Raw genomic sequence first — 17,899 nt, forward strand, 5'->3', positions numbered from 1 at the left:
TGCTTCATGACCAAGTTGTGTCATATAGAACACATGTCACTCCTGTAATCTTCCTTCACCGCCACACCATTACCCTGGTTCAATTTGCTATCCTCTCTCATTGAAAAAAAGAGCCTTCTGATTATGCTCCCTGGTTTTATTTTTGACCACCTCGATCCAATCTCCAGATAATGGCCAGAAGTGACCTTTTAAAGATGTTCATTTAAATCTTGTTACTTCCTTGCTCAAATCTTTTCAGCGACTTTTCATTGCTATTAGGATAAAATCTAAAATTCTTTAAATACAATCAGATTCCCGTTTGCCTATTGCTTATTGTGTTCTAACCACACAGGGTACCTTTCAGTTTCTCGAAATCTCCAAGATCTTTTTACTCCAGAACTTTCTCACATGGTATTTTCTGAACCTGCATTGGTCTTTCCCTACTCTTTCAGTGGCTACTCCAATTCATGCTTCATGTCTTAGTTTAAATGCCACTTCTTCAGAGAGGCCTTTCCTGACTTGCCCAATCTAAATTGGCACCCACACCATTACCCTGTAGGTTTTCATCAAGCTGTTATTCATACGTTTTTGGGGGTAGGGAGTGGGTGGGAGAGGTATTAAACGTGTGTATGAAAGATCATTTGGTTAATATCTCTTTCCTATAGTAGTCCAAAAAGCTTCTTGAAAGTGGAGACATGTGTATTTTGTTCACTGCGCTGTAGCCATCTCCTGGCTCAGCTCCTGGTACAGTTGACAATCAATATTGATTGAATGAATGTTAAGAGAAAATATATTGGAAGGAAATATACCAGTGGTGCTGCATGTTTGTTTTTGTAAGATTTCCACAGTGAACTGTTATGACTTTCTAATAAGAAAAATTATAAATAAAATAAAATATATCTTTATACTTTTTGCCTTTACTAGAGATGAAAAAGCAGGTATTATTTTGAGACTTTGGGTTGTAGTTCTTGATACTGTTACAAAATAAGTGACTTTGATATATTTACCTGGCTCTGAATATCTCAGAGTTGCACAGCTCTAGGGGTCACTGTTTACATTGTGCTATTTATGAATAAGGACTTCTGGATCCGTGTAAAGCAGAAACTCTGCTTTTAGTACCAATTTCAGATGTAGTTTCCTAGGGAGTCTGCACTTCCCTCCTGGATCTACCTAGAATTTATATACCATCTTGCATTCTTTAGCTTAGAGTGTTTTGCTGCATTTGTCTGTTTCTGTCATAGTTTTTAATAGGTCACTTTTACTTAGGATATATTATATTCTTCACCACAGTTTTGACCTCTTTTCACTTATGGAGGAAATTATGTAAGAGTTTCTCAATTCTCAGTATCTGTCTCTGGCAAGTCTGGTGCTAGGCATATAGTGAATATCCTCTAAATCTTTAAAAAATTTTTATTGAAAATCATACATTTTTGTTTTCAAAAATATGAAAGTCATATCTTTGCGGTAATGATTTGGTACGTAGCTTAGTACTTTGACATTCTAAAAGTACAGTTCTCAGAATTATCAGCTTAAGTAGCTTATTATACTTATTTTTTACTGATCATTTAAATGCACTTGTTTCTCACCTAAAAATGCTATTATGGTTTTATTTAAATGTATTATTTTACTTCTCTCTTTAAGATGCCCTTTGTTCATGTTATTTCATTTGTATGTATAATAATTGTATACCAACCTTTTGACAGATAAAATAATTAGGCACCGGGCTTGTACTCTGAAGGATACTGCACATGCCATCATTGCAGCTGAATTGGATCCAGAATTTAATAAACTCTGTGAAGAAATTAAAGAAGCAAGAATAAAAAGAGGTAAGTTATAGAAATGAACTTGCTAGTGAAGACCAAGAGGCATTGAATGTTACTGAATGGTGTTGCTTTAGGGTTGCTGGTATTATGAAAGAATGTATTTTGAGGCACAGCCTTACTTGATTTCTGATACTAGTATGTGTCATGTAAATTCTCAAAAAGACATTTTAAAACTTTCTGTGAAAGTTTTATTGCGGCAGTGCAAATTATAGAAATAAAGTGCTTCGTAGTGAAATTTCTTTTGCGTTAGTATATCTTTGTTAGTTAATGATTCCTACTCTTATAAGATTTAAATAGGCTTTCATATCTGAAGAGGGTTTACTTCAGTTTACAACCAATACTGGTACTTTTTAAAAGTTTTTAGGAATACTGGTTTTTTTTTTTCCCCTGTTGAAGTTTATGTGCGATTTTCTTAATATAAACACAGAATTAGCAAATGTGGTACGTTCAATATATCCTGTCCTTGAGGAACTCACACTTTAGTAGGAGAGAGAGGGAAATGTAAAACAAATCCAGTAGTGTGATATATGCACTGGTTGAAGCTTGTTTAGAGCACAGAGACCTCCTGCTAGTGAACCCAGCATTGTGATCAGAGTTTGGGGAATGAATATAGGAGTGTTGTCTCCAGTGGAGTACGGGGAGGAGGCAGTGACAGAGGAGGAAGAGATATTTGTAAGCACCACAGCAAACAATAGCATGTATAAAGGCACAGAAATGTGAAACAATGTGGTATATTGGAAAAACTGCAAACGGGTGTTGCTAAAGATATGCAGAATAGTGGGAAATAGAGCTCAAGAGGTAAGCTGGGTCCAGGACATTGAAATTATGAAGAAGCTTTTCTTCTACTTCCTTAGAGAGGCCTTCCCTGGCCCCCTAATCTAATACAGGCTCTGGTCACCATAGCAGTTGGCATTTTGTGTTTTTTGGTGTCTCTCTCTTCCTTATTTAGAATGTAAGTGCTGTGAATGTCTTGTTTATAGCTCTGCTGCAGTCCTTAGAACTGTGTTTAGTATACAACAGGTTTTCTATAAATATTTGAATGAATCGATGCCATGCTAAGGCTTATCCTGTAAGTCACTGGTTTTCAGGATGTGTGTGCCTGTTACCCACATCAGCTTAGACCCGGTGAATTAGATTCTCTGAGAGTAGTAAGGCCAGGAAATCTGCACTTTAACAGTCTCTTCAAGTGGTTTTTATGTACACTAAAGTTTAAGAACCATTGCCATAGTCAGTAGGAGTCACTGAAGTATTTTCAGCAGTGGGATGAATTGGTAAAGTCCTTTGGCAGCAGGAAATAACGAAGTTTCAATGTGGCAGAATAGGAAAATGAGAGAACAGTTAAAAGACTATTGGGAGCCAGTTTGGAAGTTTCAAAAATTTAAACATAACATTTACCATACGACCCAGTGATTTTCCTCCAAGGAATCTACCCACGAAAAATGAAAACACATACCCATATAAAGACTTGTACATGAATGTTCGTAGCAGCATTATTCACAACAACTAGACAACTGAACTGGAAACAACCCACATGTCCGTTAACTGGTGAATGGGTAAGCCTAACAGGGTCTATCGTCCAATGGCATACTGCTCAGCCATAAAAAGAAACAAGGTACTGATCATGGTACAATGTGGATGAACTTCAGAAACATGCCAAATGAAAGAATCCAGTCACGAAAGACCACATATTGTACAATTCCATTTATATTAACTGCTCACAAAAGGCAAGTTTACAGAGACAAAAAGTAGATTAGTGGTTGCCTGGGATAGTTACCTAAAATTGGATTGCTGTGGTGATTGCACAGCTCTGTAAATTTACTGAAAATCATTTAATCATATGCTTAAAATGAGTGATTTTTATGTTATATAAATTGTACCTCAGTAAAGATGTAGGGGGGAAAAGAGCTGTCGGAGTAGTCCAGAGTTTCCATTAATGAAAGGGAATGGAGATAGGATTAATATAAGAGAGATGTGACTACGGGGGTGGAGGAATTTGTGAAAGAAAGGAAGAGTCAAAGTTGGCTACCACATTATTGATTTGATGATTTAGCAGTTGCTAATTCCACCAGTAGAGATAGGGAATATTTAAGGATGAACAGATTTTTTGTGGGAAAAGATAAACTACTTATCTTTAATTTGACCTATCTTTAGGATATCCAGTTAGAGATATCAAAGAGGCAGTTGGATATATGAGTCAGAAGCTCCAGGGATGTTTGGGCTAAAGGTGTAGAATTGAGAATTATTATGGCAGTAGAAGCTCATAGTGGAAGGTGTACATTAAAGTGAGAAAAAAAGGGATTCCTAAGACAACCCTGGGAAACATCAACATTTAGGGACCACATAGAAGAAAGACTTCTTCACTAGTGAAGAAGATTGAAATGGAATGGTTACTCTTACAAAGATCATTGCAGGAATACCAAACTTACTGCAGTGTGGTGTGACAGGCAGCTAATATCAAATGGAAACAGTTCATGTGAATGGGATTTAGTGGCCCAATAAAATCTTGTACATTCTAAGATGGCAGAAATCATGACTTTTAGACAATGTATAATCTTATTGTCCCACAGTCATAAAAATGTGAAATGTGTCCCTTTGCAAATTAAAATGAGTAAACATAGAGCCTCTTTGAGGATTAAGTGTAAGCATGGCCTGCTGAGTTATTTTATTTTTATGGTTTTATATCTAGTTTCTTTCCCAACTTAAAACAAAAGATACTATTTACATCCAAATTACAAACTGTCCAAGTATGATTAATGACTTTAAAACTCAGTTCTGTATTTCACACTTTTTTTTTTAAACCTTGTTGGTTTATGTAGCTGGGAATATTTAAGTAGGTATTACTTATCTTCTGCTTGCAGGCTTATCGGTAACAGCAGAACAAATAAATCCTCATGGTACTGGAGCTCGAAAGACAGAAACTAGAGTTGAAGAGGCATTTCGGCACAAACAAAGAAATCCAATGGATGTCTGGCACAACTCTACAAATAAATGTGCGTGTGAGTATTTGAGATCCTATTATCCAGTAGTGGGAACAACTGAGAATGATGCAGATTTGTTAGGAATTGGGTACACAAAACAGCTCTTTTAATCTCTTCTGTTTTCAGAGGTGAAGAGCTTGTGGGGTAAGATGCTGAATCAGAAATATATTTCTTTAAACTTATTTGCTCTTTTCTATCCCCATTCAGTACTTGCTGTTATAATTGAACTAAGTTTGAATATTTTCAGTTTTAAACTTTGGTTTTTGGATAGATACATGGAGCCAATAGACTTTATCCACCCCTGCCTCCCACCCCAACCCTTCTGTATGCAGGGTGTTGTCTTTATGGTAGGAAATGGAAACTCCGGCTTAACAGAGTGGCTGATTTGACAGTAGGAACTTGATTTTTCTGACAGAATATTTTGTGCTCAGTTTGAAAAATCTGTATAGCCTTCTTTATCTAGTTTTGTTTAAGTGAGATGTATTTAGAGAGGGAAAATTCAGTGTTCTAGATTTTCTTCATTTTTTCTCATTCATGGTGATCTATAAAATTTCTAAAAGACAAATGTTAATAAACGTAGCATCTTCGTAGTACAGTTCCTGTGTTTCACTGAAGATAGCCATCTTTGCAAGATATATGCTGCTCTTCTGGTATAAAGGTGATAATACTGCTCTGTCAGTAAAGCTGGCCATAATATGTTTTCACCAATGACATTGAATTTGAATGAATGAACCGTAGTCATTGTTTTTTGCTTGTCCTCTTTGTGATAAGTGGCATTCATATGTGAGAAAATTTGAAGGACTTAATGGTGCATTTAGTTCCATGAAACTGATTAAAGCTATTTGGCCTAGTTGCACCTCAGATCGTGACTTGGATTATGTAACACAGTATTCTAATGTAAACCTTGAAAGCCTTTACATACTCTGCACCTGATACAAATATTTACTAACTAAAACACATTGAATATTGGCTTTAGGTGGTTTAAGTTCCTTTAAATATTAAAATGTTACTTTAATCTACAAATGTGAATTTTGTTTTCTCTTACCAGTAGATGGCATATGTGACTCATCGTTTGTCTGTTTTACATTGTCTGACTTAAATCATAAATCTAAATGCCCCTAAGGGAGAGTTGTTTTCCTAAGGTCTTAGTTTTGGAAACAAGCTCAGAGATGCTATAAAAATTGGCTCTAAAGATTGTGCCTCTAAATGGGCTTTTCAGACAAAGCACCCCTGAAGAAGGAAGTGGTATATTAAAGATTAGTTCCATAAATATATACTCCACTACGTGCCAGGGGCCAGGGGCTGTGGAGATACAGCAGGGACGAAAACAAAAATCCCTATTCTGGTGGAGCTTATATGATCAATTTCTCTTATTTTTCCAAAATTATGCTAACCCTTAGAAATAATTATATAAGGGGTGAGGGGAATATCTCTGGTTTGACCTCCTCTGAAATGAGAACATCTTCTCTATTCTTAGCCAGGATGAAGGTATTAGAAGTAAACTTGCTTCACTAGGGCTCCTAGCCTTTGCTTAGTGTGCTACATATCAAATAATTGAGCTTGCCCTTGATTGAGCAGAGTTCAGGTTCTTCTTGCTCTCAAGTTTCATGGCTTAGAGAGGAAAAGAAAAAGGGAACCTCTTGTATTTTTGGTTACATGATTGGAGAATAAGTGAGGTTACAATGTCAGGAGTGACTTGTCAGGTAGTCAAAAGCTAACAGCTCCACCTTTTAGAGAAAGAGCAAACTGAATTTTTTGTTTTCATTTTTAATGTGGACTGGATTAGTTTTTCATATAGTCAATGGAATGCTTATAAATGTCCATCACTTTAGCCAGCTTTTAACAGTAGACTAATACAGAAATTTTTTCTCCAGTTACTCTGTAACTGTAAATTGTAAAAATTGAAATTATAGGGGAAAAAGGAATGGAGAAATGATTCTAATGATATTACAGTTTTGAGGGCAAAATACATTTTGAGCCAAGTGACTAAATAGCTTGAATTTTGGAAACAATTTTAGAAACATTTAGTAGATTTATTCTTAGAATAGTAATATTTATAACAAAAGTTTTCCATTTCTTGTGAATACCTTTGTATCTTTACAGAGACTCCATAAGGATTAAAGATGAAAGGATGAAAAAGTATATAAACACACTGTACATTGTTGTTGATAGATCACAAGTTCATACGAAGCAGTGGAATATAAGAAACAAGAGTTGTCATAAGACTGTATTCCCTTCTATTTGTCTTTGAAATGCAATTTTTAAGCTGTGGGTCAAACAGTCTACACTTAGTGATCTCATATTTGTATTTTCTTTTTAAAATGTCTTTAGTCAGGAAGCTTTTCAACTTTGACATATTAAAAATATATGTTGTCTTTTTAAAAATTGTCTGACATTACTTTTATATCCTCGGAAAAAATGAATTTCTTTTACTCCAATGCCTTTCAACAAACTAATATTTAGAATTTGGTGTTAGATACCAGAAATGATAGATCTCTAGCTTAACTCATTTGCTTTAGTAACTTTTGTATTTAAATTTCTTTATGCAAGTGTCCCAAATTGCAAAACAAAACTTTTTGCTTATTAAAGGACAGGGGGTGGGTATGAAAATGGGTAGATTTTCATAACCAACTACCTTTGGTACTTGTATAGGAAATTAAAGATTCCTGGGTCCATCATTACCTGGAAGTACCAGCTGTCTACTCAGAAAGCTCATGATAGTTTCCAGCATCTAAGAAGATTGTCCTTACAACTTTTGTAGGTCTCCCTTTTCACATAACTGACCAAATATTTATTTTAAATGTTTTGTTAATGTTGTCATTGTCACCTTGATAGCAGAGGGCTTAATTTTTCTACATATTTTCAAATAACAACTTTGCAGTAAATCGGTCCTGCTAGGTGAACTGTTTGCGGTAAAGGAAGTTAACAGTGGGCTAACCAAATTGTCCATGTAACCTTCATAGGGCTTCTGTCCGTGACCACACTTCCTGTGTTACTGCGGGTTACTGCTTCTTCTGGAAGGGGAGGCAGTGGAGATTACTTTGTGGGGATTCTTGGTATACTGGATCACGCCTTTCTTTTCATGGTTTAGGCACTTTTGGGTGATCTTGGTGGCAAAGCACTCACCTTCCTGGTAGGCAATCCAGGGCTGTCATCCCAAACCTTCCAGGCAGCCTGGTAATGTGGTCATTCCCTAAATATTATATGCTTGGCCCCTGGATGTTAGGAATTAAGAACAGCTATGAAGTAGAACCTGTGGTAATAGAAAAAATTAATGCTGAGTAAGCTCATACAGGAAATAAATTTTTAAAAAATGTCGTTCTTCAGAGTTCATGCCTGACTTCACATCCATTCCACCTGTAGGTTGTGAGGATTAATCAGTATGGATGTCAGGAGCCAAGTGGTTTTTGTTTGTATGTTACACTGGTATGGGTTTACTTTCTTTTGGATCTTATTTAGTAAACATTTGTAAAACAAGTACTGCACTCCAAGTTCTACATATCTTTTTTCCTTCCTTGTAAAATAGTTCGAGTTCGGAGAAAATCGAGGCGGCGATCACAGTGGGGTAAAGGAATTATTAAGAAAAGGAAAGTCAATAATTTAAAAAAAGATGAAGAGGACACCAAATTTGCAGACTATGAGAACCATACAGAGGACAGGAAATTGCTAGAGAATGGAGAGTTTGAGGTAAGCACTGACTGCCATGAAGAAAATGGAGAAGAAACTGGAGACTTGTCTATGACCAATGATGAATCATCGTGTGACATCATGGACATGGACCAGGGGCAGAGGCTTAACAATGGAGCAGGCGCAAAAGAGAGCTTTGCATCCACTGAAGAGGAAAGTTCAAATGAGTCTCTACTCGTCAACAGCAGCAGTTCCTTAAATCCACAACAGACATCTAGGAAAGAGCCTTTCCTTAAAGGAAGCTGTCTAAATGGTGAGGCTTCCACTGACAGTTTTGAAGGAATACCAGTTCTGGAGTGTCAGAATGGTAAAGCTGAAGTAGTTTCTTTCTGTGGTAGTGGAGATAAATGTAGTTCTGAACAAAAGATTCTTCTGGAGGACCAGTCAAAAGAGAAACCAGAAACTTCGAATGAAAATCATGGAGATGATCCTGAGAAACTAGAGACGCTGGAATGTAGCAATAATGAGAAGTTAGAACCTGGCCCCGATGTGGAGGCGAAAGATGCAGAACTGGATAAAGAAGGTAGAGCTAATATTTTAAAAAATCTTCTGAAAGTTCAAACTCCAGAGTTAATTAATTGCATATTTTGTCTGGACCCCAGTAGGAATAGTTGATAAATAATGGTACCCCTTTGAGAATCTGTTAAAGTTTTCATCCCTTTCCCTAGGAAAGTATACACATATGTACTAAATTTTGGTGAAAGTTTCAGAGGATTTATGGTCCAGAATGCATTTCTTTCCTGGCTGCTTACTCTTCTGCCTCCCACCTGATTATCATCCCTGTCCTAATGGATTTATGACTAAAAGCTGAGTACATCCACAGGTGTTAAGAAGATGGAATTCTAACAGAAGAATTATTGGGGTGGGGTGGGGTGGGGATTGGCATGGCTGAGAAGATTTGGATACTATAGCAGTATGGTATATGAGAGTCATGTAGATCCACATTAAATTACCCCTTCTGTTCGTTATAATCATGTGACTTTGAACTAGTTACTTACGTTCTCCAACTCTGTTTTTCATCCTCTAAATTAAATTTGAGAATGGTATCACTGCAGGGATGAAATAAGTCATGTCTATCAATCGTCTCCCTTGGTACCTGGCACATACTGAGGTGTATTCATTCCAGGCAGTCACTGTTAGTTGAATCTAAGGGATGTGTAGTCTAAGATGCTCCATTGCTTTGTAAGCCCAATGGTGGAGAAAAGCAGCAGAACCCTCACTGTCAAATGTACGTCACTCTCACAGAATCAGAGCTCCGCCGGCTCCTGACTTCCTGTGGCTGGCTATGTGATTGTCTTCAGAGAAGCAAGAAGACAGGGTTGAGGGTTTCTAGCTCCGCTTTGTTTATCATGTTTTTTAGCCCATAGTGAGATGGAGGGAGTTAGAGATCTACCCTGTTCAGTATACATTTCCTTCCTTATACTAGGCTATCTTGAAATTTTTTCATGCTCTCGAAATTGTGTGCTGTATATAGCTTTAGCCTGGGGTTTGGGCTAGGTGGCAAAAGTTTTCTGCTGCCAGTTTTTTGAGCCCTCTAGCAGAACTAGGAAGTAGGAAGGTATTATTCAAAGTCTTAGAATTCTTTTAATGAATAAAGAGAGAGGTACTGTTCTTAGATGCCACCTGTAGAGAATTTGTTTTCTTCAGTATTTAGTAGTTTTGAGAGCAGTATTTATTCTGTGTTATCATATAGACAGAACTTAAAAAATGTGTTGAAGCCAGGGTTAGGTAATGAGTGGGACAGAGTGGGAAAAAGGGGGAGATCTGTGTTGTGAGGCAGAATGGATGCAGGGGGAGGAGTCCTTTTTAATGCTATTTTACTATGATATTCTAGTAAGCTTACAGAAAGGGTTTAAGTTAATAATATGTTCAATTGGTGATCTAAAAGCTTTAAAGATGTTTGTTGTGTAAAAGCTTTGCCTGAAGTTTTCACTTGTAATTGTCAGGGCAGTGTTACTAAGTGCAGTGGTTCCTAATCCAAGTTCTCAGGCCCCTAGAAGTCCATGGATGTGGTAATGAGGATCGTATGGTCTTAACAAAACTCCTAGCATATGTTAATTGAATTATAAATAAAGGCTTTCACTGTAAAGGCTGACTGAAATATAAAATTTCTCTGATATGTCATGGTGTATGTTTTTGAAGGCAACATTTGGGTTCTTTTACTATTTGTCTATGTAGCAGGCATTGATGAGAAAAAAATTGTTTAAAGACTTGAGAATATGAGGACTAATGCAGGAGGGAGGAGGTAGGTTCTCCTTAGTGTCCCTGACATGAGCCAGATCCTGTATAAAGTTCTGTAGCCATCCGAGTTTGTCTTTGTGCTCCTTCTCGGCGGCCTCCTCTTAAGAGTGCTCCTACCTAGGGGGGCATAGGCTTGATGGTCTGCCTGCCCGGGGCACTCCTCAAAGTGCCTGCTGCTGTCAAGTCATGCTCAGCCACCTCAAAATTTCTGTTTTTTCAGTGTGTCTGGTCTCAGCATGATGTTGAGAGGAAAGTAATTAGATTATGCTAATTCATTCTAAGGTAGGAAAGATCACTAGTTCTATTACACTTTTAATGGGTTTATATTTTTAAGAAAAAAATGTTAGAACCCAGATTGATTTCTAATAGCATTCTAGGCAGTGTAACAGGAAAAATGAGAAATTTCAGGCAACGTTGAGGAAAATGTTTTACATTGGAAGGCAAATATGTACACAGGTTGGCCTCACTTTGTGTTGGTATCTGCTTTTCTAGGTTGCTTCCCTTCTTCCAATATTGAAAGCTCCAAATTTTAAAATGATGGCTATCATAAAGAGAGTGAAGGCTGTTAAGTTAGCGCTTAGAGGTGAAGATTGCATTTATCTTCCTTTTAGTGGATATGTTTATTAGATGATACATATTCTAGTATGACTTGGCTTTCATAGTTGTGGTTTAGTTCTCTTTAATTTGGGTTACTTATTCTTACCAAAAAAATTATTTATCATTTAAAGATTATCCTTATTCTAAAAAGGATTTGTGGTGGGTAAAAGAACTTGTAGTTGTTTAAGCCTGATTTTTCTAAACTTTTACTTGCTGCAGTGCATTTTTTTCCCCTCAATTGTAGGTGCGTCTAAAGTAAAGAAGTATCGTAAGTTAATCTTAGAGCAGACAAAAACAACAAGCCTGGAACTGGTTCCAGAAGAGCCATCTGAGCCTGTGCCACCTCTCGTAGTCGATCGTGAGAGATTGAAGGTAAATTTAGCTATTCCCAGTCAGTTTTAAATGAATGGAAAGAGATTTGAATATGTTTGTAGGCAGTTGAATAAAACTAGTTTTGATAATCTCTTGCTTTAACCTAGGAATATAAGTGCTTTAGAGATTCTAGTAAAAAAGAGTTATGTATGTTTTTAGGGGTTTAGAAATATGAGAATGCTCTTGGTAATAAATTAAACTCTAGAATCTTCTAAACTCAGGTGTCACTGTTACGCTATAGCCCATGGTATCTGTTACCTAGCTGTTTGAATACAACTGATTTAGTTTGAACAATGAAATCAAACTTACTCTCTTTTCTTCTGATTTTTCTTAGAAATTGCTTGATTTGTTGGTAGATAAAAGCAACAATCTGGCAGTTGATCAGCTTGAGAGATTATATTCTCTTCTTAGTCAGTGCATCTATCGTCATCGTAAAGATTATGACAAATCACAACTTGTAGAGGTAAGTGCTTAGTTCATCTGTAGAATAAACAACTATATACTTTAGTCCCAAAGAAAAGAGAAAAAGAAACTTTTAGTCTCTATCTTTTATTAAGTAACCGAAGAACGTTTTGAAGATTTAAGATTAGAAGAATCATTAAGAGTTACAGTTTGAAGAATAAAGCCTCTCTGTACCATTTTGCCTCAGGACAGACGTAATCTGGGATTCTTTGTTTATCAAAGTACAGAAATTCATGATTCTGGGTTGGTGAATACAGAGAATAACATGTCACAATTTTCCCCTTCCTTCTTACTGCTGACATCACTGACTAAGCATATCACTTGGGCTTGCTGAATGGCCTCACAGTTCTTACCACTGCTCCCTACGCAGCCACTGCTGATTAAAAGGAATTGGCATGAGTAATGAAACCTGTTTGCCACCTCGCTATTGGTTGGAAGAGAACTTAAGTCCTCAGATCTAGTCCTGTAAAATAGCCACATGAAGGAGTGGTTATCTTTTTGCTTAGACACTTTAGAGTTGAACCACTCCCTTCCTAGACAACTTTGGGCCATGAGAAAATTCTTCCTTATAAATATGAGCTTATATCTCTGTTCATATAATTTACATCATTGAGCCACACTTCTGCTTTTTGAGGTCATCTGAGCAAATGTAATCTCTTATCCACCCACTAAATGGCTGCGTGACTTCATAAGATTCCCTCTGCTCGTTTGCCTGTCAGTTTGCTTATCTGGGGGGCTAGTTATTAAATATTTATTGAGTAGCTACCATTTCAGATACTGTGCTACGTGTTTGGGATGCAAAAAGTGAGTAAGACAAAGTCTCTGCTCTCAAGGAGCATTTCTAGTATATTAAAGATTTATTTGTAAATCTTTTATTTGTAAAGGATGTGATTTTTCCTGTGTGTTAAGGAATATTGGACTTGAATCAAAGCAAAAGAGCATTTAAAAGTTATTTTGTAATCACATTTTTATGAATCCATACTGTCATTATACAATATATAGAAATAACAAGAAAGCACAAATGAGAAAATAAAAATGTCATCCATATCTCACCATCTAGAGGAAACTAGTCAGTGTTAATCTTTTGGAATGTCTTCTATCCTTTAAAAATGTCTAGATGTATGTAACATATGTAAGTATGTGAGTATATATTTAAAAATTGGGATCATATTGTATATTCTGTTTCATAACCTGACTTTTTTCCTACTCAGTAATGTATGATGAGGCATTTAGCAGGGGTGATTTTGATTGATCATATATAAGCACGTTTTGACCAGATGATATGTTAGTGTTGCCTATTAGTTCTACAGAGATGTAGAATATAATTTCTTCGGAGGTGTTTAAAGGGGGAAAGGAAAATGAAATGTGTTAGACGTATTTGACATTTGCCCATCTGAATGAACGTGTGGGGTAGAGTTCTTGTTTTTTAATTCTAGAACTTGTTTGTTCAGATGGTTGACATTTGGTTAGCTTGAATGGATTGAATACTCTTCAGCAGTGAAACATATTTCAGTATGGAACTCATTTAGGGAGGCAAGGGATCTGTGCCAGAATCACCAGTGAGCAGCATTCCTGGTGGTGGTGGTGGTGATGGCAGCTATTCTTGGCTTTTTCTTTTCTTCTTTCTTTTTTCTTTCAGCTCTAATTGGAGTGAATGCAGTGGGAACAGGGTGCATTCTACATTTGGTGCAAGTTTTGCTGTACTGAATGCATTCATTTTGCTGTGGGAGTTAGTTGAATATAATGACTAAGGAAGGGCCCAGGCTTTGGAGTGAGGCTGTTCAAATCCTGACTCTGCTATTTGTTAGCAGATAAATTATTTATATACCTAAGTTTCTTAGCACAATATCTGGCATAATAAATACTCATTGAGTGTTACTAGCATCATCCTCATTAGCCTAAATATAAAATAGGAGGCGTTTGCAAGTGTCTTTGCCAGGTATTCTTACAGAGTAGCTATGTTATTGTAATCAGAAAAATGTTTAAAGCTTAACTTGTATGTAAAATTCTTTCTCTAAAAAGTTAATTTAACATGAATTTTCCCATAATACTTTCGTCTTTCCTTTAATAGATAATATGCACCTTTTTCCCCCTTACAGGAAATGGAAAGAACAGTTCATATGTTTGAGACATTCCTATGAACTTTTCAAGATGAGTGGTTTATCCTCTCCAATCTGCTCCTGACAGAGCAGTCTTCTGAGCCATTCAATTTCAAATTGCACCAATTATGTGCAGAGCCTCCGTGTAAAGTGCTCTCTCACTCATTTCTCTCTGTTGAATTTGGTGCTATTGTCTCAGGTACCTGAAACCAACCAGCCTACAAGAACCAAACAGAACTTCAGAAACATGTTGTATTTTCCGCAAATAAAAAATACAACCCCACAGATTGGAGATTTTGGTGCTACAGACACTGCTCTCACTTCTGCTCCTCTTTTCGTGCACTCTCTTTTGGAGACTTCTCTCTTAGGGAGCAGACCAGCAAACACAAGGAAACTGGATGGGGCAGTTCTAACTGTGTTGAATTGTTTAAACTAAGTGGACAACCTGTTATTTTTTTTGTCTCCTTTTCTACCCCTTTTTTCATATTTGTTTTTGGTTTTTTCCCTCTGGGTAATGTACTGAAATCTGTTTTAGAGTTGGCTATGGTGTATTCTGGTGGGAAACTGAAGAAACTGGATAAAATTAGATTAGGCTCTTTAGAACTGCCTTTAATGTGCCTTTTTATTCATTTGAGAAAGATAAGGCTAAACAAAAGGATGGGCTTGTTTGTAGCAAATGAATTAGAATGTTTTCTCTGGTCACGACCTTGAAAAAAGTTTTGATACTCTGTTTCATTAGGAGGCAACCAGTGTTTTGGTATAAAATGCCTATCTTGTTTTCAAAACTCAATCAAGACACTCATTAAGCCACATAATATACTAAAATGGTAAGTTTTCCTGTATGGTCTGTTTCTGTTTAAGGAACATGTAGTAAAACAACAACAACAAATAATGGTACAAAGGCCACCAAATAAATGCACTCACTTTTCGGTACTGCTGACAATGATGACCAGAAAATAAATAGATAGCAGCATTCTTTTCTTTTCTCGGTGGCAATTTAATAGTTATTCATGTTTGAGTTCCCAGAGAAGAATGATTTTCATGTATAGTAAATTGTTACTGTTTTGTTTTAAAGCCAGGACTTGCCAAATGGACAGAAAAGAGAGAAATCAGAAGCTCCATAAAATTCATTTTCTATATGCATAGTTGCAAGTGAGCTCTGGTATGGTCCTTGAATAACAGTATTAATGTTTAAATCCCTTACCCTAAGGTTACTTTCGCAACTATTCATTTTGATTGGAACTCATTTTGGATCTTGTTGAGTGGTTTCTGTGAGTTGTACTTATCTACAATTAATTATGGGTTACTAGTTTTACAATAACTTTCTACAAATTTGAAGACACAGTCTAGGCAGTTGCAAAGAGGCAAAGGGAGTGCAGTGACATTTTTTTATCAGATGATTTTTAAACAAAAAAAGTAGAAAATTTTGACAAGTTGGCTTGATATCTTTATTCATTATAGCCGTTAGCTGCAGGTGTGTCTTTCCAATATATGCAACACATGTAGTTTGGATTTAATTAGAGCAAATGATCTTGGACTACTGCAGAGATATTGAGCTACCTCAGCTTTTTGTATTTTAGTTACCAACAGTGTTTACAGAGTCCTGTAATCACTTCGCCACCGTTTACATGCTGAAGCTAAGGTACTTGTCCCCTCGTCTCTAGCTGTTGTAGTGTGCTGGATGCCAGCGCGGAAAGCACACCTTGGCCGTAGGCTACTGCAGTAATCCTAAGTGCTTCTTTGCATTTACATTAACAATTTACGCCTTCTAATTCTAGCTTAATTTTTTTTAAATGCCACTTGTTTTCTTTATACCTAATCTATGAAGTTTTCATAATAGTCAGTCATATAATTCAAGATGCTACCCGTGTAGACACACTGTATTTTTAAGGTGGGCAAGTGCGATTAACGATGAACCATTTTAAGGGGGAGGTTATTTGAAACCTCTAATTTGATTATTGGGAGGATTTTCATGCTTTCTTTAGTATTTATTACCATCATACCAGTTCAGACTATTTTACTGTCTAATACATTAGCATTTTGTATTTTGATGGAAATTGTTACAGAATTTAAAGATTTGATGAAATAAGATGTAGCAGATTTTTTGTAGCAAGTTTCTGGTAAAAGGGTTTTTTGCAAGTCTCAGGTTCTTGCTGCACTATTTTTTTTTAAATATTTATTCCAGTTACTCTAATTCAGAAGCATTCTGTTCAAGTAACAGCAGCACTTGTGAAAGGAAAAAAAAAAACGCACATGTTCTTAGTAGGTTACTAAATTTGTACAAGTTAATTAAGATTTTAGCCATCAGTGAGTTTGACAAGGGAATTTTATTTATGTTCAGCATTAAAATGCTTCCAAAAGATCAAGTTTTTTAATTTTAACCTTGATACAGATGGAGAAATAGGATGCAACCTCAGTATGATAGGAACTGCCACTTTGAACAGTTTAGGTCTTAAAGAGAAAGCCAATCTAATGCTAAGGGGAGAAAAATGAGCTGAAAATTGTACCAACTCCTCCGGCCTCCTTTCCCCCCAAAGAGAAACACACTATACCAGTTTTGCTTATTTTTCAGATATCTGATGGTTCTATAATTTAAAGCAGCTTGTGAAATTATCCAAGTGGACTCAATTTTGTTTACCTTTCTGTAAGTTCTTAATTTTTGCTGTATAGCATTGGCAAAAATATGTACAAATTGACCTCTGTTCTTATTTCCTATTGTGAGCATTATAAATGATAAGCTCCTGTGTAAAACATTGCTCTGAGATCAGTAAAATAGGTATCACAGCACAGCCCAACAGTAGTTAATGCTCAACTGTGGGGACCATGGGAGCTTTTTGAAGAGGATGGAACTGCACTAAGGTTGAAACTGATGGCTGTGGAGTTAATTGTGTTTTTGAGCTTGAATCTCACCTGTGATTAATTTTTTTGCTTTGTTTTATGTCCTTTCATGACTTGATTTTTCTCATATGCCAATGTATTTGTAGGTTTACTGGATTTTATTTTTAGGGAGTTGGGGTGGTAATATCTTATCTTCCCATTTTTTGATTAAGTTGGTTCAGCTATGGTGCTATTCAGTAGGTATCTTCAGTGTCAGGTCCCGTAGCTGAATACCATTGTTATTATAATTATTATTTGTAATCATGTTGTAAGCTTGAATTTGGGCTTGTATTTGCATCTTTTGTATTTTGTACATTTGGTTATTTAGACTTTGGGAGTCCTTTTTGGTTTCAGTCATGTATGTCTACTTGTAGATTAAGTAGACTTCATCAACTATGGTCTATTTTGGGTTTGTAGTTTAATTTAGAATTGTGTTAAGTTGATGTTTTGCATTTGACTTCATTTTACATTAGTTTGAAGTAAATTATTTAATTTTTGAATTCTGGAATTTTGGACATTTATTGTAATTTGTAATATAACTGCTGTGAAATACTTGAATAAAGATGACAAGAAAAACATGTCTTTCTTTAGCTTAATTATGATTACTGTTGGCTGCAATTGCAATGCTACTTTTCTAGCTGAATTTATCTATTTTGCAGGTAGGGCATATTGATGTTTATTAAGCAACCCCAAATATCTTGTTATATGATTCTCTTAGATTTTAGTAGCCCTCAGTACTTTCAGTACTTTTTAGCTAAAAGTTTTTCTGTTGAGAAATTCTGGT

The 17,899-nt window shown here is 36.2% G+C and overlaps 1 protein-coding gene across 6 annotated transcripts in view; it reads left to right on the top strand.

The window, feature by feature from the left end:
- The window catches only part of ATAD2B (ATPase family AAA domain containing 2B), a 156,408-nt gene extending 138,715 nt beyond the window's left edge, over nt 1-17,693 (top strand). For 2 of the 6 annotated variants that reach the window (XM_070574333.1, XM_070574335.1), the window contains exons 23-28: nt 1,683-1,805; nt 4,661-4,792; nt 8,307-8,990; nt 11,550-11,677; nt 12,012-12,140; nt 14,239-17,693. In XM_070574333.1, coding sequence (XP_070430434.1) covers nt 1,683-1,805; nt 4,661-4,792; nt 8,307-8,990; nt 11,550-11,677; nt 12,012-12,140; nt 14,239-14,280 — 1,238 coding nt within the window. In that variant the 3' untranslated portion in view covers nt 14,281-17,693. Of the gene's footprint in view, nt 1-1,682; nt 1,806-4,660; nt 4,799-8,306; nt 8,991-11,549; nt 11,678-12,011; nt 12,141-14,238 lie in introns of all 6 variants that reach the window. The other 4 variants (XM_070574332.1, XM_070574334.1, XR_011526666.1 and 1 more) reach the window with 3 other exon arrangements.
- The last annotated feature ends 206 nt before the right edge of the window (nt 17,694-17,899 follow it).

The sequence above is a fragment of the Equus przewalskii genome, chromosome 14, assembly GCF_037783145.1.
Source record: "Equus przewalskii isolate Varuska chromosome 14, EquPr2, whole genome shotgun sequence".
Taxonomy (NCBI): Eukaryota; Metazoa; Chordata; class Mammalia; order Perissodactyla; family Equidae; genus Equus; species Equus przewalskii.